This window comes from Siniperca chuatsi, linkage group LG7 (genome assembly GCF_020085105.1).
Source record: "Siniperca chuatsi isolate FFG_IHB_CAS linkage group LG7, ASM2008510v1, whole genome shotgun sequence".
Taxonomy (NCBI): Eukaryota; Metazoa; Chordata; class Actinopteri; order Centrarchiformes; family Sinipercidae; genus Siniperca; species Siniperca chuatsi.
This window is the reverse complement of record NC_058048.1, coordinates 21,074,308-21,099,357: the sequence shown is the minus strand read 5'-3', so window position 1 is coordinate 21,099,357 and position 25,050 is coordinate 21,074,308. Positions and strand designations below refer to the sequence as shown.

Genomic DNA, 25,050 nt, shown 5'->3' with positions numbered 1-25,050 from the left:
ATGTTGCAGCTGGTAAAAGTGGAGCTAATTTAATGACTTTAAATATTTTATCTGCTGGGTAGCTTGTGCATTTCAGAAATACTTTATTGATCCCCTACGAGAACCTCTTTTGCTACATTTCCTGTAGGGATCAATAAAGTCTTAACTTAACCTATAATAATACATGATAATAGATTTGTTGATTATATTATGTATTATTAAACTGAATCTGCAAAGAAAGTAGTAACTAAAGTTCTTAAATAAATGTAGTGGAGTAGAAGTATAAAGTAGTAGACAATGGAAATACTCAAGAAAAAGTACAAGTACCTCAAAAGTACAGTATTTGAGTAAATGTACTTAGTTGCATTCCACCACTGGGTAGTAGTACTTTTACTTAAGTATAGGATCTTTGGAGGAGGAGTACATATTTGGCTCCACCTACCGCCTGTCAGACAGCGTTGAGGGTTTTACCGCGTCCGCTCTTGTAGCTATGGAAACTCGTCGATGGCAACATCCACCAGTCTTTTCTGCCCCCATCCTCATACCTCTCAGAGGTGCTGAGTGTGTACTACTGTAACCGATAAATTAGACGCTGCAAGATGGCGATTGTGCGACTCATAGCTTGTTTTGTTCTTTACACCAGCCTGGGTAAGTTATTTCTCCTTTTCCCACAATGCTATTATGAAAGCATATCTGCTGTTAACGAGGTGCGGCTGCCGTTAGTTAATTCTAAAGCTGTATCGGAGCTGTCAATGCTAACGTTAGAGCAGACGTTAGCTTGATATATACAGGTTCAGAATAATCAATAAAGCATTGTCGTTATGTATTGCAGTGGTTTATTGGGCGGTTTTATTGTCATTGAGATATGTTACGTTGCTGTTGTGCGAATCAAACTTGAAAAATGACGTAGTTTTAACGTTTGAATTTATGTTACCGTTTGCTAACCAGCGTCATAGTAAACGGCGTTAGCGTCAAGTGTCACTTTATTTCTTTATTGTACAAACATTTAAACAAGCCTCCACATTAGCTCATGTGTTTGTTTGTTTGTCACTGGCGAGTAATTATGGGGGAAATTTCCAGAATGAAAACAAAGCAGACGTTACTTGGGGCGACAGAAAATGCCACCACATGGTAAGGGGGGACCTGTCGTGTCAGTCCTGAGATGAAGGGTACCAGAAATCACAGGCCTGCAAGAGCATCTCAAATAACATGCACCTACTGTATGTATTGTGCATGCAGCATAACCACAGACCCTTGCATTTAAAATGTATGTTAGTTAATAGTTAAATCTAAAGTTCAAATGCCATTTCTCTCTAACCAGCTTGAATCCCATCCAAGCTGTGGATTTGATAAATAGTGTGTGTATTGACCTTTAGTTATCGCGTGGTGATTGATGATGGTGAGTTGGGTGTTAATAGTGTGGTAGGTCCAGGGCAAGAAGAAGAGTCAGTCATAATGAGTCACATGGTGGAGATGACATGCCTCATAGATAGATAGATAGATAGATAGATAGATAGATAGATAGATAGATAGATAGATAGATAGATACTTTATGCAACAGTGTTGGTGGTAATTGTTTTGGTACAGCATGGTAGCTTAGTTCAGTGCAAAAAGAAAGAGAGAAAAAAACAAAACAAGCAAACATTATTCCCTGTCCAACAAGAGCTGGAGCTTTTAGGGCTGATCAATGTAGCTGATGCTGGGTGGGTGATATGTTGTATTCACCCTGGTGTGCGCTTGGTGTGAGGTCACCCTGAAGCTGGCTGAAAACTGGCAGTGGAGTGGGTCATTTCCAAATGGCAGATTGCATCAGTAAAGTGTTGACCGTTTCACCCAGGTCCTCTGCAAGTGTGAATCAAATGACTAAGCGACCGACAGGCAAAGGACTGACATTATGGTGGATGCAGTGGGTAAATGTAGCTCACCAAAATAGTAGCAGGAGAAATGATCAAAAGTCATGTTTTTAGACTAATGCTAATAGTCTAAAATTCTGCCCTCAAGTTTTAGACTGCCTTTAGGTTTAAATAATGAATATTTATCAGGTTTAATTCATGCTTCATATAACTTGGACACATTAGTGCATAAATTTAAATTACTTTGTTTAAATTAAGACAAAATTAGTGTTTTTGCCTTCTTCATTTGGTTCTGATTATGGAGTAAAATGATGTTAATCCCTTAACATCCAATTTCCTCAAATTTTCCCTTGAAGTAGCTTTAAGGTTGGAAAAATCATGTTATTCCACACTGACAGTATCACATATATACACCACTCGGTCGGCTTGTTCCTGCTCTTAATTGAAGTTGTATGGTGTTTATTTTCTCGATTGATAGATCAATCGTTTTGTCTATAAAAATGATAAACCCAGAGTCCAAAACCCAGAGATGTTCAGATTACCATCATATATAACAAAGAAAAGCAGCAAATCTCCACATTTCCAGAAGCTGGAACCAGAGAATCATTTGGTATTTTTGTTTAAAAATGGCCAAAATGATTTATCAATTATCAAAATACTTGCTGAGTCGACTAACCGATTAATTGACTAATCGTTGCAGCTCTAGTTTACACTGAGCAAAATATTCAATCCTTAGACTTCATGTTCTTGATGGCTACACCCATTCCATCAAATCAAAATATTGTCGATGTTTTGTGCAGATTCCACATATTTGGTATCTTGGAAAATTTGGGATCTCCACTAGAGTTTATCATTAGTTTGTGCTGTCTGGACTGCAGAGGTTGAACCTACTGGATGTACATTATACCTCAGTGTTTATTCACTCACTGAGTGTAGGGACTTTTTCTTCACCACTGTTATTCATGTATTCACATGTTCTTACATTTCCCTCAAGTACTTATGACAACATGACTGTATCATACTAATCTACTGGAGTGATTAGTTGTTACACAGTCACTCCAGTATACTGTGAATCCCAGTGGTCCTTGGTCTGTCTATGTTGCTTGCAGCTAACTCTGCCTTCAGCATATTTGCAGTGACTGCACAGGAATGTCTGGGAAATAAGCTTTTTATAGATGCACTGGTTCAACATTTTTTGTTTGTTGCAGGGAGGGGATGGGTAGTTCTTTTCATATTTAGCGCAAAAGAGGATTGCAGAACGTGTCTATTAAAGAGCAGATTTCTCTCAGAACAGACTATAGACCTACTTTGTCTATGCATTACAATAACAGAGGGATTAAAAATGAGCCTGTCTTTGCTTTCCAGCAAGCGCTGAGATTATTTTCATAATTCAAAAATATTGTCTTCTCTTCAGCCTACATTGTGTCACCAGGGGACCAACCATTGTTGTATGAATGCTTTTATTCTAAGCTTGTATTAGTAATTAGGTACACATTGTTTTGTTAATTTCCTGTGGTTATTCTTTCCCACGGCCTACTTTTTTTTACTGCAACTTGTAACCACAGTATCAGTTGTTATTTACTGTGAATAAAAAGGACAGAAAGCTTATTATGTGGAACCTTTTCTAGTTTGTTTTTTGGAAATGTTTGGCCAAAGAGAGAAGCGAGGGGGAGGATGCAGCAAAGGTCACCCCCAAGGGCCTTTTATCAGTGTTACTGAGTGCTTTACAAAAACAAATGGACTTCAGCAAAACTTAATTAAATGAATACTTTAATTTAATTTCTTGTAAACTCAGAATAACACATTACACACTGTCATGTTGTAATTCCTGAAATGACGAGAGTTGTTTGTGTTTTTAATGCGTATTTGTAGTTTTTTTGTAACGTGATACTAGTGTAGCAGATTCTATCAAATGTCAAGTATTTGAAAGTTTATATTTTGTTTCTAAAAAAATAGTCCTGTTTTCTTCCTTTAAACTTGCAGTATGAGGAAAGCTTCTGCCTTTATCGTAGATTCAGCCCGCTTCTCTACACTCCACCGCGTACGAAGCAGCTCAAAGAGTAGTTTTAAGGCTGGAGACCCAGTACGTGCATATGCCCAGGGAGCATTTGTTGGACGAGCTCTCCTTGTGTCTCTCAGGATGTCCAGTCACAGCTGGGATAAAAATAGCTGTTGATGTACAGGGTGGGAAAGTCAGCAACAGAGACGGAAGCTGAGACCTGGGAGTCAGATCTCATCAGTGTCCACAGCTGTGCTTATATGACCGGCTGCTTTGGCAGGAGCCATGTTTTCATCAGTTTCAGGCTGAGCGTCAGCTATATGTTAGTGCCCTTTGGCTCCGAGTCTTAATGTACATCTCAGGGTCACTCGTGTGGCTGCTTTGAATAAATAGATAGTCAGAGTGCACAGTGCCTCTGGGATGTCTTGCAGTATTCAAGGCCTGCTCGGATAATTGTAATTGTTAATTGTTAATCTAATTTCAGCCTTCATTTGAAACCCTTCATACTGCCCCCACTGGGAGCAGGAATGCCTTCATTACTCAGCATGGGGGCTGTTAGTCACATGTGTACACCCAGCAATTATTGCATTTGGAAGTGGCACAGACACAACAGGTTGAGTATAGGGTACCAGAGGAAGGAGACATGCTTATTTATCCTCAGCATTTTAAATCAGACACATTGTGGAATAATGTGTACATTTGAAACTGTAATTTTCACATTTTCTTAATTTGTTGTTGTGCACCCCTAGCTCTACACTCACTTATTTTCCGCTTAAATTGGCATTCTGCTGGCCCAAATTTGACAAAACTTGTGAATTATGCCTCTTGCCATTAAAATCTGACATTTACAAAATAACACTGCTTGCTTAAAGGAGTGCACTCAAGCAAGAAACGTAAAAGAACTATATCCTGTGTTGTTTTTGCCGGGGGGAAACCAAGACAGATGATTAAATGTGCTTCGAATTTAAGCACATTCCCACTGTAAAGTTATTTTTGTGCTTCTGATTTGTTTTGTTTGGGGATCTTGATAAATTATTTATTCCGTAAACCTCAGTGTAAATTAGTGTCACAATATAGCGAAGAAGCTCTTTCACTAAACCTGAAAAAAATTAAAACTGATATCTTTTAGGGAGTATGAAATTGTTTGTTAAAGAAAAGAAATGGGAGCTCTCTGCTCTAATGAGTGACACATCATTGACCGATTCCAGCTATTCCTCAGAGGCACATTGTCACGCAAACATTACTGAGATCTAGTAGTGAACTAGTGATGCAGATGCTCATATTTTAATGTTTCTGACAGAAATCAGACAACCATCCACTTTGTGTCTGAAAGCATTGTCTCTATTTTTACTTATTTTTTTTAGTTTTCCTTAACCAGACAATTTCTACTTCTCTGTATAAGAATCGTTGGTTAAAGAAATTGATACCCTAATGTATGGGCAGCCTATCAAGTTATGCTGAACTAAAATAACAAACTCAAATGAAGTCATCATAATTATTCATCATTATTAGGAAATCCCTTGTTTATAAATGGTTGTATTGCAGTCCCATCTTGAGATTTGACTTGCTTCAGGAGCTTTTTGTCTTCGGTCTTGGTCTTCAGTAATTGAAACAAACACTCAGTTGGACTGAGGTGAGGTGATTGACTTTGGCCCTAAAAAACTTCTTGGTTTCCTTGTCTGTATGCTTATGATTATCCTGCAATGCATCCTGCATTGTACTAAAACTGGACGGACTATGTACAAAAGTCTTCTTACCACACTGGCTCTACAGGGTGTGTAAACACCCTCAAGCTGAAAAGCTGAAAGTCAGCACTTCAACCTCAGTCCGAGTTTCGCTTAAAATGCAGCACGCTGGAGTAAAGCCAAAACAATAATAAATGTCTCACTGCCCAAATATTTATGGATGGATGCCCCTCTATTAATATTTTTATTGCAGCTATTTAACATTAAGAACTTGCTCTCTCTTCCGATGCTTCTTCATCTGCTAAATTATTATCCAATTAACCACTATAAAGGACCCAAATCAAATATTGAAGTCAGAATATTTCTTCTGAGGAGTCACTTAATGCCAAAAGCCTATACTGTGCAGTACATGTTCATTAAAAAAGCATGTAAAAATGTACACACCCAGGTGTTAATCTTCTTCTAGCCTAAATCAAATCCCAAGGCTCTCTCACTCGCTGAGAAGTTCTGTATTTATCACTCTAATCCGCTGTTTATTAGGCAACATGCCCAGTTGATAATGTCTGCTAATGAAAATGCTTGTGTGTGCCATTACAGTTACTCAGCATTTAGTGTCTTCCTTCTTTTTTTTTTGCAGGCCACATTCCATCATCACTCGGGGTAATCCTTCGAACCACGGACAAGACTGTGTGGGCAAATGAGTTTGAGCGTAAGTTGCTGGAAAATCACTCTAACCTATTTAGCCAAAGTAGCTTTTCTTTTCCTGATTTGGGATGCTTTCTCCTGCTCTCATGCATTCTGTTTTCTTCACAGCCATCGAACTGACCTGTTTAATAGAGTCCATCTCAACAAACAACCCCAGGATTGAATGGAAAAAGATTAAGAACGGTGTCCCCAGTTATGTGTACTTTCAAAACAAGATAGCAGGTAAACCGCTTGGAAACTCTCTCTTTTTGAAAACCACATCAACCAGTTAGACCACTGCGTTTCAAAGTAATGTCTCAGGACTAAAAGCTTAGCTGAATGAATAGTACCTTAAAAGAACTTGGCATTGAATTCTGTTTTTCTGAACTGTGAAGTCATGCTGTGCATGTGAATGAGCAATTGTAAAGTGTTTTTTTTCTCCCTCAAAAGGGGACTTGGAGCACAGAGCTCAGCTCAGAGAGCCAGCCAACATCCTGATCTTAAACACCACTCGGTCAGACACTGCAGAGTACCGCTGCGAGGTGGCCGCCATCGATGATCAAAGGGACTTTGATGAAATACTTATTAGTCTTGCAGTAAGAGGTATGGTGAGCTAGGATACCACATCACTGACTGGCCCATGATTGGCTAAGGCTTAGGGCACATCTACATTTACATTCTTGTGGGTTAACAGATGAACAGAAAATTATAGCGCACTTCAGAAATCTAAGATTTGGTTGCTGTTCTTTCTTTTTATATTATTATAGAATAAATATTTTAGGATTTGGATGTTGTTAGATAAGTTTTAAAGGAATAGTTTGACATTTTGGAAAATGCACTTATTCACTTTCTTGCGAAGAAAATCAATACCAGTCTTATACCTGTCCCTTAAATATGGAACTACAGCCAGCAGCCGATTAGCTTAGCTTAGCATAAAGACTGGAAGCAGGTGAAAACAGCTAGCCTGGCTCTGTCCAAATGTAACAAAATCCACCTTCCAGCACCTCTAAAGCTCACAAATTAACACGTTATATCTCGTTTGTTAAATCTGTGCAAAAACTGAAGTGTGAAAATAAAAATTTGCTGTTTTACAAGGAGTTATGTGCCGGATTATTTCTTGGCCAGATGCAGTGACTTCCTCAAGTCTTGTTGTCACTGTGAGGTTGGTGGCAACCTCACCCTGTTTTCAGTAGAGTTTAGAATTCAATATAAAATCTTAGTTATTACCTATCAGGCTCTACATGATGGGTACCCCTGGGTACATTTCTGAGTACATTTCTGAATTGTTGTCCATACATCTACTTAAAACGAAGGGAGACCGAGCTTTTGCTGTCTTTGCCCCTAAATTTTGGAATAGTTTACCTCTCACTATTAGATTATCCAATATAAGTGAACTAAAAAAACAAGAATTTTCCAAAGACTCATTTATATTCCCTCAGTTTTATTAATTTTATTTAATTTTAATTTTGTTGCTCTTGTCTTTGTTCCTGCTTGTTTGATGTTTAATGTTTTTATTGTGAAGCACTTTGTACATTTGGTTATAAGTAAATCTTTACTTACTTACTTCCAGTGTTTCCAGTCTTTATGCTAAGCTAAGCTAAGCTAACTGTCTTCTGGCTGTAGCTTCATATGTAAGGGACAGATATCAGAGTGATATCAATCTTTTCATCTACCTCTGGGCAAGAAAACAAATAAGAATATTTCCTAATATGTCGGACTTTATGCATCAAGTGACTAATCAAATAAATGAGAAATAATAATAGATTAATCAATAACAAAAACAGTCAGTAGTTGCAGTAGATTGATGTGTGTGTGTGTGTGTGTGTGTGTGTGTGTGTGTGTGTGTGTGTGTGTGTGCGCGTGTGCGCGCGCGCGCAGTGAAACCTGTTGTGCCACGGTGCAGCGTGCCAGAGGCAGTCACAGTTGGAACATCAACCGAGCTACGATGTCTGGAGAACGAGGGCTTCCCTGCTCCTCAGTACCGCTGGTTCCACAACAACGAGGAGCTTCCTCAGGACCACAAAAACAGCCCAAAGTTGGTCAACTTATCCTACAGCATCAACCCTGACACTGGAGGCCTGGTAAGAAACACAGGGGCATAGCTTTGCCTGCTGTTGGTACATTTATTACATTTCAGTTTTCATCATCTGTACAAACTATCACTAAAAGCATGGCAACAAGCAATATTTACTATTACTACTATATTATTATTAGAAATCAACTTCCTCTCCCTGTATTAGAATCTGCCTCAGTCAAATGTGGAGGAAGTAGTAGGCTGACTGTTCTGTTTGTGGATGGGACTCTTTAGCATCAAGGATACTCAATTACAGCTTCTCTAATGTAAATGTGAACAGCTTAAGCTGAATAAAACCTTAACCATCGTATGACTAATAGCAGGATTAAACCATGCGTGTAAAGATAGCCAGTGAGGAAGCTAAATCAAAAACTGGTATTTGATAAAGAGGATAATGTTGCATTTAAAGTCAAGGGGATGTGTTTATGGTTTACTTCAAATACATACTAACTTAGGTTAAAGGTCTTACACATGGCAGAAGTTCAACCATGTTACTGAACACATTTCAAGTCCATATCATAAAACGCTACAACACAGTTAAAGACAGTCATAAGAATTTATCTGCAGCCAAACATCCATTAGCATTTTGTTGACAATGCAATGTGTCATTGCACTGAAACATTTCTAAAAATATCTCCTCAGAAATTTCGAAGAGTGAAGAAGGAGGACGCAGGGGAGTACTACTGCCAGGCAAAGAATGATGCAGGACACGCACAGTGCACCCCACAAATGATGGAAGTCTGTGAGTGTCTAAACAACTGAGTCAGTCTTTCTTTCAGAGACTTTCTTAGATAAAAACATCTTCATGTTGGTCTCTGTAATGTGTGTGTCGACAGTGCTACCAAAACCAGATTCAAAAAGGTGGAACTTGCATGAAAAAAGCAGACTATACTTCAAAGTCTGGCAGGTACATCTGGCAAACAAGTCTAGAAGGGCAGGCAGGTAGTCGAAGGCAAAATGATGGTAAAACATATTAACACAACAGGCACGAACAGAGGCTCAAAAACAAAGATAATTAGATAATGTACTTTATCCTGTAGTGTACAGTGTACAGTAGAGCATTTCATGACTAATGGGAAACAGCGGAGAAGGTGGGTAATGAGCTCAGGCGAGCTGCTAGAAGTTGGAAAATTGACAGGACAGCAGAGCATTGATATACAGCTGACAGTTAGTAGAAGGGGTTAATGTAGGCAGGAGAGGAGGAAGAGAAGAATGGAGCAGCCGTCTTTTTAGTTTCAAGTTATTTATCGCACTATACTTGAAATTTATTGATTCAAAAAGTTGTTTTCTGCTGCCAACATAATGTTGAATGAAATTGTAATCAGTATTTGTAGTAAACTGTATATGCTGCAGAAAGTCTTATCAGAAATTCCTGCATATATTATGTTAATTTTGGTTTTGACATATTATTTTATAAAACTAGGACTGCAGCTTTACATTGTTTTCACTACTTATTATTGATTTTACTTTGAATAAAAATATAGTACATAGAATGTCAAAATTAGTAACTATTTTCTATCCATCAGAAGATATCAGAGCCCATAGTTTTATCTAAAGCTGGCTTACTCAAGACAATAAGTAAGTTTCATAGTGATATAAAGTTTTCAAGGTGTCAGCAGCAAATGTTTGATATCTTTACTTGATAGTTGGCTAAAATTACTGATCCATTATCAGATTATTCTGCTGATCAGTTAAACCGTTAATCAAGTGATGATTTCAGCACCATGTAAAATAAATATAAACAAAATTTACAAGAACACAAATCATAATACTCTATTGATGTGAAGTCAATATTATAGGCATTGATACCTCTCAGGCCACCTGACTCTGTTAAGAAATCATCTCTGTGTCCTGTTGCAGATGACGTTGACATCCTTGGGATTTTCCTCAAGTCGTTTGGTGCAGTGACTGTGTTCTTCTGTTTGGCTGCTTCCATTTGTCATTCCTTTAAACGAGGATGCTTCTACAAAAAAGGCCACAATGAAAATAAGTGAGTATAAACTACAGCTCTGAAGAAGAAGAGAGACAATACGTTATTCTGTCTTTAATTCTACACTATGTCAAGGATTTTGTATTTTACAATGGATTGTTTTGTTGTTTATTTTAGCTACAACTGGCCAGCACAGACTGAAGGTGTTGACTATGGCGATACAGATGAGGTAATAAAAACCTTTGCAAAACATACACAGCATTAATTACATGTCTTACTATGTTAATTTTCTAATTCCTACTTTTCACAGGGCCATTTTCGCCACAAGTCTTCATTCGTCATTTGACAGCTGAGACAGACGATAAGATGCAACCAAGACAAAAACAAGAACTGTTGAGGTTAACTTGCTACAATGATGCTCCAGATGGTAAAGTCTGAGGTGTAACATGGCACATTATTCTCTGATTCACATTAGAATCCAATCAACCAACTTGCCAAAGTAATTTTAATATTATTTTGTTGCACTGTTTCATGTTTTTTTATAACGTAATAGCATTTTTTCTCTGTTAGTATTAATTTCCATTTAAAACATAGTTTTTTTAACTTCTTATTCAGTTTATTTTCCACCATGTTTTTATTATACAATAAAAACATTTAAAAGCTGTGGAATGTGATGTTTGGGCCATGGTGTCATCGCAAAAGATGCTGGAAGCTACATTCCTTCACGGTTTTTTGGCCAAATCCTCTTTTATAACTCTTAAACTTTTTACTGAGTACACTGAAATTGTTTTACAAAACTCCTTTACATTATCTTTGTTCATAAGATAAACATGTTCTGATTTTGTTTTACAAGGGAAAGAGTTGAAACCTTTTTGTATATACTGTAGTTATACAGGCAATAAGCAGCAGACTGTAGAAGGCTGATGAGCTCAGATTCATAAGGCACAATTTATCAGCCTTTCTTATATTTACAGATGATAAGTATCTACGAGTGCAGAATAACCGTGACTTTGAATACCATATATCCCACTATGCTGCAAAGTCAATATGTACTATAAAGGTGGTAAAGTATGATTTTTAGAGTGCTGTTTCTGTGTCTAAGTGACCTTCTGTGCTTTACTGATTATTTTTTATGAGTATTGGACATATTGTCCAGTTTTGACTCCGTATTTAATGTACATAAATACATACATTTTTTGATCTTTTAATTTTCATACATTGCACTCCATACTTTATTGTAAATATGCAATAAAACTGTTTGTTGGAAATAAATTTACAGTATTTACTGTTCAGTGTGTTCTGCAGTGTTTCAAACATTAGTGTCAATGATTTGTGTAATAACTCAGGAACTGTTGTAAAATGTCCACTGTTCATTTGATATTATTGCTATATGTTCATGTTATTTTGTTACTATTAAATACATTTGAACTGTTAATGTTGTGGAGACTCAAATGTGTTTTATCGTTTATGTTTATTGTCAGATTTTCTCTGTGTAATATGAGTTTGAGAAAGAATACGAAAATAATCATACAGTGGCGATTTTTTTCATAGGCTACTGTAAAAATAGTATAATAGAGTAAGTATTTTCAGCAAACATACTTCAAATATTAAAAGTAAAAGCATTTATTATGCAGAAGAGTGTTAATAAAGACTTTATATTGTTGGATTTTATTGATGCATTAACATGTAACCCATTTTAATGTTGCAGCTGGTTGAGGTGGAACAAATTTTAACTTATAAGCTTATAAAATATGCATTACTATAAATTAAACTACCAAACGTCTATAAAGAAGCTAAAATCAGCCCCACCTCAGTCAGCTACAACAGTAAGGCTGTTAATACATAATAATAATCCAATATTATAACATATAATGACAGTGACCATCCTGAATAATGAGTAATTTTGATAGTTTAAGTACATTTTAATGTCAATACTTTTTTTACTTGAGTAAAAGTTTGAATGCAGTACGTTTACTTGTTATGGAGTTTTTTTTTTTTTACATTGTGGTGCTGCTACTTTTACTTAAGTAAAGGACCTGAATATATTACACTTACAAGTACAGCAGCCTATTTGAGTAACTGTATTTACTTAGTTTTCACCACTGGTCTTACTTACTTAGAAATTAAGGTGGAAAACTCAAAGCACAAAGTAATATACAATATTGATGTATTTATTTGAATATAAAAGAATATACAAAGCCCACACTTCCGCCTTTGAGCGCCGGCCCAAATGCCTTATTTTGAAAAACCTCACCCGGAAGTAGTTGACCCAATGCAGGTGGCGTACATCCTGAACATTTGACAACATTCACCGTCTTTTCTTACAGAAAACAAACATGTAATAGATCCACACAGCGAGGTTTGTGTACATCAACGAAGGAGACTAGTTTGTGGCCAGTGTAGACTATGTATTGGAGACAATAAGAGAAGAAAAAAGAAACGGCTAATTTTCTGATGGACATAATATTGTGCGTTTTCGTTGTGCCGTCGTATCGCTATTTCACTTCGTCGGTGGAAATGAGTATGGACATGTAGCAAATGTGGAGTTTTCTGTAAAATATCATCGACTTTTTCCATGTTTAATAGTGTGTTGTGTGCTCCGAGAGGGAACCGAGGTCGCACACCCTGCAGGCCTTTACTGTGTGTTTGTTTTCTACTTTAAAACATTAGCAGTGGTTTTTGGATTAGTTTTGCTAACAAGTCAGTGTAACGTTACGATAAGAGTTTACACAGCACAAACGTAACGTTACAATGAGTTTCTTTAGTTTTGGACAAAGTGCAGAAATCGATGTAGTCCTGAATGACGCTGAAACGAGGAAGAAGGCTGAGCACAAGACTGAAGATGGAAAGAAAGACAAATACTTTCTTTTCTATGATGGCGAAACTGTCAGTGGAAAGGTGAATGTCACACTGAAGAACCCCGGCAAGAGGCTGGAGCACCAAGGGATCAAAATTGAATTTGTTGGCCAGATAGGTAGGTAAAAATAATAATAACATTTACTCATGTTCACCAATGACGCCATGCAGCACATAAATACAGTACAGCCTAGCTTCTGTTGCTACCTCTTTTTTTTCAGTGAACAATATCTACAAGTATAGGCAAACTTCAAAAAGCCATTATATTAGGGACTGTACACAAATTATTAGGGTGGGGCGTGGGGATGAACATTATATTATATATGATTTCTTTGTGCACCTTTAGTTGTTAATGGCAGAATGGATTGTACCAGTACAATTGTGTATTATTACTTTTAGATATTGTGGAGAGGGTGTTGCAGTTTTTCTCTTTGTTAATCCAAAGAAAATATTAATAACACTGTAGAGGGTCTTTTCTTAACATTACATTCCAGTCAGCGGCAAGCACCAATTTTCCCTAAAAAGATGCACACGGTGATGTTTAAAAAAACCGAGAAAGTCTTTTAACAATTACCACTTTTCTGAAGGTATTTCAAGAATCCTTAAAGACTAAAACATTCAATATGTTACATGATAAAAAAAAGACTAATCAGTTTCTGAAGAGCTGGAAGTGACATCTCCTTGCTCTTTTAGTAAAACACAAGCTAAATATTAACATGTTATTTTGTATGATGATATAACATATTGGAAAGTAACATCTATATACCAGTACAGGTGATGATAAATATTTTAATGTTGGTCCAAGTTATACAAACTAAGCAAGGAGATATGTCATATCCTGCTACCAACTCTGGAAACAGGTTAAAAATATTTTTTATCATGCAGCAAATTGATTATTTTTCCATCCAGATAGTTAAAAGAGTGTGTTAAACAACCTTCTGGGTTTTACAAATATTGCTGGGTATATAAATTAAGGAAAATCGCATGCTTAGCACTGAGACTCAAATGTAAAGGTAATACATGAGAGGCACAAACTGGGGCTTGGCCTTCTCCAGAGTTACCAATATTTTCTTTGGACCCTTGCCATGACGAGACAAGGGAAAAACAGCAACACCCTCCCCAAAATATCTCAGTAATAGAACACTATTGATTGGTGCAATACATTTTTCTACTAATAACTAAAAGTGCACCAAAATTTAAGGTGGTACTCCAGTTTAAACCTTAATATGTTAACAGAATAATAATTTTCACGTAAGCACCAATTGTGCAAATAGAAGTGGAATTAGCAATTGCCAAAATTATGGGAAACATAACAAATGATACGTCCTGTTTACCGAATATTAGAGCTGTCACTGTCACTTTATATCATGCATTTAGATTTTTTGACATTTTTTACTTTACTCTAGTTCTACTTCCTGTTAAGATGCACAATAAAGTGAAAGTGAGAGCTGCTGTAGGATAGTGGCGAATAACTCTGAATAGATAATGTTCACTCACTAAAGACCCTCCCCTACTCTCCCAAAACATTTTTTGACTACCCTCCTTTCAGCCAAAAGAAAAAACACATAACCCTATCACTTTTCTTGATCCCCCTCCACCTAATAATATTCGTACAGTCCCTCAAGGAACTGTGTATGTGAGATTTACCCATGAAGAGATTTACAATAAAACTTAAAGCGGCTATAATCGATATTATAATAACAATGTATTTAATGACAATGTGAAACAATGTGAAAGGGCCCGCTCGTAGTGATGAACCTGCAGAGAATTACCACCCAAATCTGTCGTTCCCCTCGGCTTTACGGAGCTTTATAGTGAGTTTCAACTCATTGTTTAGCTGTTCAGCCCACAACTTTACTGTTTTGGTTCACTCTCACCGCTCTCATCAGTGACGTTTTCAGCCACAGCAAGCAGATGTTTTCAGTGAAAAAGCTCTAAAAACCTGTTGTACACCACCTGCTCAGCACCAAACAACAGACAGAAAAGGTTAGCGACTAGCTGGTGGACATATTGGAGCATTTAGAAGCTGATATTTCCCTCAGGAGTTGGTAGAGACCAAAAACAGAGCTAAAAGGAGAGTGAATATTGGAATTATATTCATCAGGTGACCAGAGACACAACTCCAAATTAATGCTAATGTTGCTCCGTAACTGGATGTGTAAATAAACAACAAAAGTGAACAACAAAATCAGTTATTGCAGACTTAATTTAGAGTTAATGATATATTCAAAGGTATTTATAATGTCTATCCCCACAAAATGCCCAGTTTTAATTAGAATATATCCCTGTATATCTGTTCAATTCATGAGTGCAATCATAAAATAAATGCATGGCTCTGTATTACAAAATTACCATTTATCATTAACATCAGTCAAATTTGAAATGTTCTTATTAAAGGGGTAAATATTATACAAAATCTTAAAGTGGATGTCTCATATTTTATTTTTGTTAATAACATCTTTGTTTTCTAGAGCTGTATTACGACAGAGGAAACCATCATGAGTTTGTTTCCCTGGTGAAAGATCTTGCAAGACCAGGTGAAATAACTCAGTCGCAGACCTTCGACTTTGAGTTCACTCATGTTGAAAAACCTTACGAGTCCTACACAGGCCAGAATGTCAAGCTAAGGTAGGCACTCTACTTTTATAGGCACTGAAATGAGTGACTGTAAGTGTCGTTCTTTAATCTGCCTGTCAAGTGGTTACATTTAAGCATTTTAACGCCTGATGTTGCCTACATATACCTTGCAGTATATTTTTTATGTGATAATGTGGAAACCGTAGTGTTTTCAGTCTCTGTTTGTTCCATTTGCAGATATTTTCTTCGTGCCACGGTGATCAGAAGACTAAATGACATCAGTAAAGAGATGGACATTGTGGTCCACACATTGAGCACTTACCCCGAACTCAACTCCTCCATTAAAATGGAAGTTGGAATTGAGGATTGTCTCCACATTGAGTTTGAGTACAATAAATCCAAGTAAGACTTTGTTATTTTCAGTATCGATTAATCTGTAGACAATTTTTTAAATTTTTTGATTTACCCAATTTGTTAAAGTGGCAAGTGACAAACACACAAGTCATAAACATAATTTTTATGGCACTTTTCAAAACTGAAATTCAAAGTGCCTTTTAAAGAAAGAAAATCAATAAATCAAAGGATTAAAATGGTAACAAATTCAGTTACAGTAGTAAGTATCAATCCAAGAAAGAAATCTAATGAAAATAAATACAGCGGCCCTAAATGCCTTTCGGAAACACTAGTGTTAGTGTAGTCAATCCCCATAGAGCCCCATGTTAAAATGCCCAACTTTACAGCAGAAATAAATGTGTTTACAGCCTGGTACAAAAAACGGTTTTGGTCTTTATATCTAATTTTCCCATTCATAACTACTGTACGGGGGTGATTTTTTAAATTTTATTTATAACTCACTCGTTTGAATTATATTAAGGCTTAAAGTTACGCATAATTAAGGACGTGACCGCTTTGAGTGACAGGTGGGTGCCCTATCAGGTGGCTTGCCGCTAGGTGGTTTCATCAAACAGGCTTCATTCGGCCTGCCTCAGCTCTACCTCTTTGCCCATTTTTGGATTAGCCGGAGTCAGGGACTGCAAAGACGGCGAAGGCCAGAGTCACCTGAGCCGCCCACTTTGAGCTTCACAACAGCTCTTCAGAGACCTACGTCCATGTTTCATACAGTCTATGGTTTTGTCTGACTAACAGTCCAAACCCCAAAGATATTCAGTGTACTATCACAGAAGAAGAAAATCAGCAAATATTCACATTAAAGAAGCTGAAACCAGTTTTTTTTTTTTTTGGTTGCTATGTTTGCTTAAATAACAGTGAATTGATTATTAAAATAGTTAGTGATTAATTTTCTGTCGACTAATTGATTAATCAACTAATCATTTCAGGTGTAATGGAGTTATTTCAGGCTTTCCAATGGCAGTGTAAAGCGTCCAGACACCGGAGAAATGATCAAATACTATTCTGTTTGTGCTCAGTTACGAAACTACTTATTTACAGGCCTCATTCTCATTTTATGCTTGCGTCTTCATTCGTCCTCTGACAGGTACCATCTGAAAGATGTAATTGTGGGAAAAATCTATTTCCTGCTGGTGAGGATTAAGATTAGGCACATGGAGATAGACATCATCAAGCGCGAGACAACAGGCACCGGCCCAAGTGTATACCATGAAAATGACACTATCGCCAAGTACGAGATCATGGATGGAGCTCCGGTCAGGGGTAAACAACACTTATTCATAATTTCAGCCAGTTATTTTAATCTTGAAGCATCTCCTAATTCAGTCAAGATGGATATTATCCAACCTGTCACAATGTATTTCATATTTCAGGAGAGTCCATTCCCATCCGGTTATTTCTGGCTGGTTATGATCTGACCCCCACCATGCGAGACATCAACAAGAAGTTCTCAGTGCGCTACTACCTGAACCTGGTGCTGATCGATGAGGAGGAGAGACGCTACTTCAAACAGCAGGTAGGCAACTGATAAAAGATGGTACTCAAAGCAAAAAGTCAGACTCTCTCAGTGTCAGTGTGTTTACATGTAATATGGTAAAATTAATATTCTCTACTTCTAGCAGTATGTTTAGAAACATCCATGTAAATGTAATACCTGGTCCTAACACTGTAAATACATTTCTGCTGCAGAGACCTGATTACTTGGCCATGTTTAAAACCTCTGGCTGGGTTTTGTAAAGTGTTTCCTGAGTGTTTGCATGTAATAGACCCAAGATAGGAAGAGAAACAGTAAAATTGTTGGACAAATACTAGCTGTGTCCCAATATACATAGTAATTGTTAAAAGTTTGAGCATGTGGTTTGAGTAATGGCCCATAAAGCATTTAAATACAAGACTACAACACTAATACAAGCACTCTCACCCTGGACTCATACACCTTTCTTTTATTTCAGTTCAATTGTATTTATATAGCACTAATTCATAACAGAAGTTATCTCATTGCACTTTTCCTGTAGAACAGGTCTAGACCGTACTCTTTATATTATTTACAGAGACCCAACAAATCCCACCAAGAGCAAGCACTTGGTGACAGTGGCAAGGAAACTTCCTTTTAATTATCTGATCCATCCAACTGCACTACAACTTTACAGTTTACTTGCATTTAATTTTTAACTATTTGCACCATGTCCACCTCAGTAGGTTTTACTTGGCTACCACTGCACAGCATTACACATGTAGATATGTGTAATGACAATTCTCCCACTTTTCTTAAGCTATTGTTGATAAGTATTGTATATTTTTGCACATTATCTCATCTTTTTTATCATCTGACATTTTATAGACTAAACAATTAACTAATTTGCCAAAATGTATGTAGTTAGCATGTAATATGAAACTGGGACAAAGCCAATGTTTCCTATAGACGTTTTTTGGTGGCACATTTTTTGACATGTCATTGCAGGAAAAGCACGGGTGTAATTGATATATTGAGTGTATTCTGTTTAGGTGAGCTAGTTCCAGGGTCCTGGTGTTGTCCATGCTGGCGACAGTGTTCCTGGATTCACTGGACAAAAGATTACAGTAATACTACTCTAGCTGACGGGAGTGTATCTATGTTCCCAGGGTCCTATGTTCCCCAGCTCAATATATATATATATAATATAAAAGGACATATTAAGGAGACCTTCCAAAGGGTTTTATGTTCTCAGCAGTGTTTTTTTTCCCTAGGTCAAATGTTCAGTGTGTGTTTCCCTGGGTCAGTATGTTGAAATCACCCACCTACAGCTTATAGCCTACTGATGTTATACTATACTATATCCGCAAAGGAGATGTTTTGCAGATGATAAAAAGCTGATATACAAATGTTACTAAGATGATATTTTAAAGCGAGATCCCTGACAAGAGCAACACCAGGATTACTAACATGGTCTTTAGCTTTCATGGATAAGGAGTCAATATACAGTGACATTAATATCATCAATACACATAAACATAAAGCGCCATAAAGTCTAAACACCTCCGAACCCTCCCCCTGTGCAGGAAATCACACTGTGGAGGAAAGGGGACGTGGTGAGGAAGAGCATGTCTCATCAGGCTGCCATCGCCTCTCAGAGGTTCGAGGGCTCGGCTGCATCAGAGAGCGCACTGGAGCAGGCTGCAAAGGAGGAGAGCGGGTAGAGCCGCAGCCCTCCAGTCTGGTTGGAGTGGTGGAGGTACAACATCTGGTGAAACAGCTGTTTTATTTGTAGCCGCTGCTGGTAAAAGGGAGGACGAAGGGAGACCGACATACAGTAATACAGTATGTGAACAATGAAACAGTTTGCATGAGGCATTCAAAGTGGCTTCAGGCTGCTGGTCTTTCCCTTCCTCATTAGTGTATTTTTTTTCCTTTCTTTCTGGGAATCAAACTAACCACCTGTCGCGATGTCCACTGTGTAAAATCTTTCATGTGAAATTCTTGAATTTTTAAGCCTTCTGTTGGTTACAGTACATTCTAATGCTTTTTTGAGATAAATTGATTTCTAATCTCGTAATTAACGCAACTGAACTGTCATGAATTTTCAACAAAATGTATCTCCAACATTCCACCTTTAAATGGATGCATTCCTAACACTGTTATAAGGTCAAGAAATCTGAGATAACTTTGCACTGCTATATCTTGCTGAACACATTTTTCTGTTTTGTGTTTGTGTGTTTGCACAAAAAAAGTGGAAACTGGAATCTTTTTCCTTTTTGAGCGAGGGCTTAAGTATTATCCCACACATTTTTTTTTTTAATCTGTATATTATGACCAGCTAAAACCTTTAATCCTGTTCCCTGTCTCAGCTTGTGTACATTGATTATACAATACACAGTGCCACAAAATGACCTTTCATGTTCATATGCTTTACCTCAGCATTCCAGTGGTGTTAGGAAAGGGTGTTGTTTTAAGGTCTGAAAGTATGAAGTCTTCTGTATCCTCTTTATTAGACTTGAAAGTTGTGCCTAAGTGTATCAAGCAAATGAAATCCTCCTGCCTCTAACATAATTTTAGTCTTTTAACCAGAGAAAACTTACAGTAGAATTATCTATCTTTTGCAAAATGCTAATCAATTATTCCTTGTCCCCAAAACTGAAATAAATTGATGCCAAATGAAAAAAAAAAATCAGACTTGGTTGTATTGCAGAAATGAGTGAAAGTGTTTGTGACAGACATGTATAAACCTGAACAGACTGGGTGGACAAAATAATGAAAACACCACATGGTAAAGAACTTGAATATCAACATCGTACTATCACACTAACACTGCTACATACAGTACATGGGTGAGTTGTATTGTAATTGAGAGCCATTTAACACTATGTGACAGCTTTGAACAGGTAATAAAGTCAGTATTTTTTCAGTTTTCTAATACATATGGATCCTCAGAGTGTCACAGGGGCCAAATGGTTCCTGAATCAATTACAAAACTGCAAACTTGTTCTGAAGCAATTAATCGATTAGGCAGTCGACAGAAAATCTGCAGCTAGTTTTCTCGTTTAAGTAATTTTCTTAAAGCAAAATGCTTGAATGAAAATTGTGAATGTGGTTTTCTTAGTTCTCTTGATTGTAAATTGATCTTCTTTTGGTTTTGGATTGTTTGAAGATGACAACTTGGTCTTTGGGAATTTATGCTGGATATTTTTTTATTTATTATTTTTTTTAAATTTGACATTTTTTATAGACCAAACAATTATACGATTAATCAATAATAAAAATAATCGTTAGTTGTAGCCCTGCATCAGTGTGTGTAATGTTAGAAGAATACAGAAAAACAAGCCGCCTGTGCATCCCAAACTGCATTTGCATAAAAGAGACACCACGAAACACCACGTTGAGGCTTTGAAAACTGACTCAATCCATTACCTTGAGCTTGGCACAGTCTATACGGCACTTTTCCTCATCACTTCTTGTCACGTAACAAACAACAATATCCTGAATTGTAATTAAAGTTGCGCAAGGTAACCAGTCCGTCATCAGCACCTTTCACGATCAGCAGCACATGAAATCTGTGCAAGGACACTACCTGCGTGTTGCTGAGAGGTCTATCTGTATTATTCTAAAAATTTAATAATTAACAATGAATACGAGCAAATAAATCTGGTCGGCCAGTCCGCAATAAAGTATTTCTGATTCTGATGATGTCAAAACACCTTTTATCTTCCCACTCACTTCATCATCGCTGGACAGCAGTGGACCTCATTATGGAAATGTATGGAGTGCAGAATGTGAAGTCATTTTTATCATTAAATAGGTGTCAGGCATTATAAAGAATGGTCTCTTATGCTGCTATACACAAATTACAAGTTGAGTAATGGCAATAAAACAAGCCCTGAAGCTGTTCTGAGGGCAAAGGACAGCCCCAATCAACATTACATACTCATATGTATTATACTTAATAATCTGCTGCTGTTTTGTATCCACACACTGCAATTTCAAGATTTTGTACGCAGTGGCTGAAGTTGTCCACCAAAAGCAAGCTCGCTCTGTATCGTTCAGAGGTAAAGGTTAAAAACTGGATGTGTCATAACTTGACAAAAACCCATTTTATAATCTTTATGAACAAGACAAGACATGACGGTACTGTAAAGTAGGTTGCTGCTTCATGACTTCACTGTGTCAAAAAGCATCATCTGTTCCAAATCCTCACAAAGGCTCTTCATCTTCCAAACTCAGGACAAAGTCAAACTCCTCTGCAGAGAAAAAGCAGAACAACTAAGACACCACTATACACTGAAAGAAGACACTAAAGTAACATAGTTCCTCTGGCTAAACAACACTTTGGACTCCTGCAGTGTGAACGTCTTTACTTACCAGTGGTTAGGGGTTGCACAGAGAGCCTGGCCCTTGTAAAAAGAGCCATGTCCTTTAGAGGCCCTCCGTTGGCGCGATGCTGCAGGTGGTACTTTTTCAGCTCGGACAGAGGAAGAAAGCGCTTCGTCATTCTTTGATACTGGACATCTACCTGAGAGAGAAGAAAACCTTCAGACTTGATTGAACATATTCATGTGTTTTCATTAACTGTTATTCCTGAATTAGTTTACCATGCTCCACTTGGGGTTGTCTCGTTTACTTGTGGCGTCAAAATGGACATCTTTCTTATCAAACTGAGTGTGGTCCACATAAGCCTCCTTCACAATCTAGAAGAGGGAATACAGCTGAATATCCCTGTCTGCGGCTTTGTTTAAATCATTAAAATATTATCAGCAGGGAAAGAAAGTGACTTACTTTCATGACTCCTGCTATCCCCGGTTCCTTGCAGTTGCTGTGGTAAAAGAAAGCCACCTGCCCTTCTTTCATCTGCCTCATGAAGTTGCGCGCCTGCAGATGATAATTTAGAGGAACATTCCCACAGAGAAAATAGAAAAATGAGAAAAGAAAAGAATTTGCACAAGGCTGGTGAGAATAAAATGACAAAAAGCCTTTTCGGAGTGGTATCGTGCTGGTGCCGTATTTCAGGTAAAAATCTTTTCATTACAGGAGTCACTTTTGTGGCTCTACCTGATAATTGCGGACGCCGTCCCAGCAGCTGGTCTGATTAGGCAAAGCCTTCAGATCCTCGATCCCGAACTGCAGAAGGAACCACATGCATCAAACAAGTGTAAACCACTCACATTTCCCAAGAACAACAGACTGTGCTGATGAGGCCATCACTGCTCTGTACCTTCACGTCGATCCCGTTCTCAAAGCGGCTCTCGGGCTCAGACTTCATCAGCCAGTGGCAGTACTGTGGAGAGCCAGGTGATTCTGAGCTCTCCTTAGTTTTGCCAGACTCAACAGAAGCTGCAGCTTTTTTTTTACCGCCAGCTTTTTCTTTTGCAAAATAATCTGTTTCACCATCACCTTTGCCTGTGTAGTTGAGTCAATAATCGTCACTCATAAAAAAAATAACATAACCAGACAAGAACTTTTACTCTGATTTCATTTGCTTACCTGAATTTGCTGCTCCTTTACTCACTCTGGCCCTTTTCTTTGGTGGCATCTCTGTCTATAAAGTGACATGTATAAAACATTAAGTGTCATCCATAGAAGGCTTGGGTGACGATATATACCTTGAGATGATATCAAATTGTCTACCATCATATTATTAATGCCGTGTCCCTTTAACATATCTTGGTGTATTAAGGAGCAGTGTTGCGAATCAATGAGAAATACTGAATTTTCATATGATTTTTGCATCAATGTAATGATGTACTTTGATTCAAAAAGACATTCCTTTTGCTAATTTTATCCATTAACAATCAATTTTCAAAAAGTTATATATCACAATTTGTAGTGATACTGTAATATGAAATGACATACACTGTGATAGAGAATTTGATCCATATATTGATCCCATAATCCATAAAATTACAAACATCTTTTTCAACACTTGCTACTAAGGCTGCAACTAACAGTTGTTTTTGTGATCTGCTTTTATAATCTGCTGATTATTTTCTATATTATTTGTTTTGTCTATAAAATGTCTTCGAATGTCTTGTTTTGTCCGACCAACAGTCCAAAGATGTTCAGTTTACAATCATAGAAGACAAAGAACCAGCTAATATTCACATAAGATTGTTGGCTTTTTATTCTTAAAAATTACAAAACAGTTACTCGATTATCAAGAGAGTTTCAATCGTTGCAGGTTTACACGACACTCAACAGAAATGATCAGTATGTAAGTATTGTATACTTTCCTAGGAACAGAAAGGAGTTACATCTAGCTAAAACTAATGCAGTCCTGCAATAAATCCTACCTTCATGAGGTTATAATGTTCAGGATTTGTTGAAACTCTGTTACAGAGGTGTTTATTCAACTCAGTGGTTATTTTGGAGGCTGTAGTTTGTGGTGCTGTTTAATGTGATTGCATCAAACATTTTAACCTTCATGAGGGGAGGGTTTGTTGCAGGGCTGTGGCATTAGACTGCATTAGTTTTAGCTATAGGTGTACTACATGGATAAACTGGCAACTGATTGGGTAATACAATTATGAAGAGTAACTACATGTTCACTATGGCTTCCTACGTGAATAACTCCGTTGGAAATAGAAATATATGCCCCATTTTACTTTTACCCTAGTAGTGGTTTTTTTTTTGGTTGGTTTGTAAATTTGTATTCACCATTTACAATGATAACTTGAATTGGGGGAACATGCTTCCTCTTCTTCATCATCATCATCATCAGACATGGATGGCAGAGATTAGCTACCTGTAGCTTTAACGACTGTACACAAACCTGAGCAACACATGTAAACTAAACGTGCCTCATAGTTTGAAAGTAATAAAGATCATAATGCAGCTGGTCAGTAGATAACCTCTATAAACACTGGTGATAAATCGTACCTTTAGCTGAGCAGTGCTCCAGGTCAGCGATCAAAACCCGCCGAAAAACCCACAACACGTGACGTCAACAAATTTACCGGTGCACTTGATTTATTGCCCAGCTACTCCCATTTGTGTTGTAACAGCTATTTCTCAATTTCCACCAGGCAACGGCACATGGGTGAACAGTAGCACCGTTTGTGACCGGCATGCACTGCGTGAGAGACAGTCCCGAAGCGTCCCATAGAAAAGCTCAGGAACACGGCTGCACGCAGCTCTTTAACGGAGGTGGGGCGGTTAACCAGACGTACATTTGTCAAAATAACCAGTTAGTCTTCAGCCTTAAAGTCTTTTCTCTTGTAAAAGCAAAACATACGGTTTGAAAACACTTCCGATAAAGCATAAATCTCACTTTTGTGTCGGTTGTCCAAGTAAGTTTTCTAGTGCGACGTCTTCTTCGCTTGATTTGGAGCGCCAAACTGTAATAGGCTCATTACTGCCTCCTGAGGCCGGAAGGCAGAAAACACCCACTGGTACATGACGGTAGATGAGACCCGCAGTTGTGGTGGGCCCCCTAATGGCCACAAGGGGCAACATGAGTCCATTCCACACTCGAAAACAGACTTCAAAAAGCGACACTACACTAAGTACATTTCCCAGCAGCCGCAGCGGCTGTGTGTGA

General features: G+C 37.6%; 3 protein-coding genes across 4 annotated transcripts; 2 read left to right on the top strand and 1 right to left on the bottom strand.

Annotated features, from left to right (window-relative positions):
* Positions 1-457: 457 nt before the first annotated feature.
* On the top strand, positions 458-11,639 carry jam3a (junctional adhesion molecule 3a). The gene is made up of 9 exons (XM_044203288.1): positions 458-627; positions 6,154-6,225; positions 6,330-6,443; positions 6,651-6,803; positions 8,079-8,281; positions 8,917-9,016; positions 10,135-10,264; positions 10,382-10,433; positions 10,515-11,639. The coding sequence occupies exons 1-9, from the start codon at positions 579-581 to the stop codon at positions 10,548-10,550; spliced, it is 909 nt and encodes a 302-aa protein (XP_044059223.1). The 5' UTR covers positions 458-578; the 3' UTR covers positions 10,551-11,639.
* Positions 11,640-12,448: 809 nt separating this feature from the next.
* vps26b (VPS26, retromer complex component B) lies at positions 12,449-20,190 on the top strand. Its single transcript, XM_044201927.1, has 6 exons — positions 12,449-13,178; positions 15,532-15,688; positions 15,875-16,039; positions 17,133-17,308; positions 17,419-17,561; positions 19,085-20,190. Exons 1-6 carry the CDS (start codon positions 12,956-12,958, stop codon positions 19,220-19,222), a joined length of 1,002 nt encoding a protein of 333 aa, XP_044057862.1. The 5' UTR covers positions 12,449-12,955; the 3' UTR covers positions 19,223-20,190.
* Positions 19,768-24,916, bottom strand: thyn1 (thymocyte nuclear protein 1). 2 transcript variants are annotated; one of them, XM_044201930.1, is made up of 8 exons: positions 24,781-24,916; positions 22,998-23,052; positions 22,729-22,913; positions 22,566-22,634; positions 22,293-22,385; positions 22,109-22,204; positions 21,879-22,029; positions 19,768-21,757 (listed from the first exon to the last, which is right to left on the bottom strand). In XM_044201930.1, exons 2-8 carry the CDS (start codon positions 23,044-23,046, stop codon positions 21,711-21,713), a joined length of 690 nt encoding a protein of 229 aa, XP_044057865.1. In that variant the 5' UTR covers positions 23,047-23,052; positions 24,781-24,916; the 3' UTR covers positions 19,768-21,710. The 2 variants fall into 2 exon arrangements, with proteins under 2 accessions (XP_044057865.1, XP_044057863.1); XM_044201928.1 differs by lacking the exon at positions 24,781-24,916 and adding an exon at positions 24,390-24,752.
* Positions 24,917-25,050: the final 134 nt, after the last annotated feature.

What these genes read in the sequence shown, in the direction of transcription:
- thyn1 (XM_044201930.1), bottom strand. Translation starts at nt 23,046, where the DNA reads ATGCCACCAAAGAAAAGGGCCAGAGTGAGTAAAGGAGCAGCAAATTCA. An exon ending in ACGGCGTCCGCAATTATCAG is followed by an intron (nt 22,386 to 22,565) that starts GTAGAGCCACAA and finishes TATCATCTGCAG; the next exon opens with GCGCGCAACTTCATGAGGCA. An exon ending in TGTGCAACCCCTAACCACTG is followed by an intron (nt 21,758 to 21,878) that starts GTAAGTAAAGAC and finishes TTTTCTCTGCAG; the next exon opens with AGGAGTTTGACTTTGTCCTG.
- vps26b (XM_044201927.1), top strand. Translation starts at nt 12,956, where the DNA reads ATGAGTTTCTTTAGTTTTGGACAAAGTGCAGAAATCGATGTAGTCCTG. An exon ending in TGAATTTGTTGGCCAGATAG is followed by an intron (nt 13,179 to 15,531) that starts GTAGGTAAAAAT and finishes TTTGTTTTCTAG; the next exon opens with AGCTGTATTACGACAGAGGA. An exon ending in GACGCTACTTCAAACAGCAG is followed by an intron (nt 17,562 to 19,084) that starts GTAGGCAACTGA and finishes CCCCCTGTGCAG; the next exon opens with GAAATCACACTGTGGAGGAA.
- jam3a (XM_044203288.1), top strand. Translation starts at nt 579, where the DNA reads ATGGCGATTGTGCGACTCATAGCTTGTTTTGTTCTTTACACCAGCCTG. An exon ending in GTGGGCAAATGAGTTTGAGC is followed by an intron (nt 6,226 to 6,329) that starts GTAAGTTGCTGG and finishes TTTTCTTCACAG; the next exon opens with CCATCGAACTGACCTGTTTA. An exon ending in AAAGGCCACAATGAAAATAA is followed by an intron (nt 10,265 to 10,381) that starts GTGAGTATAAAC and finishes TGTTTATTTTAG; the next exon opens with CTACAACTGGCCAGCACAGA.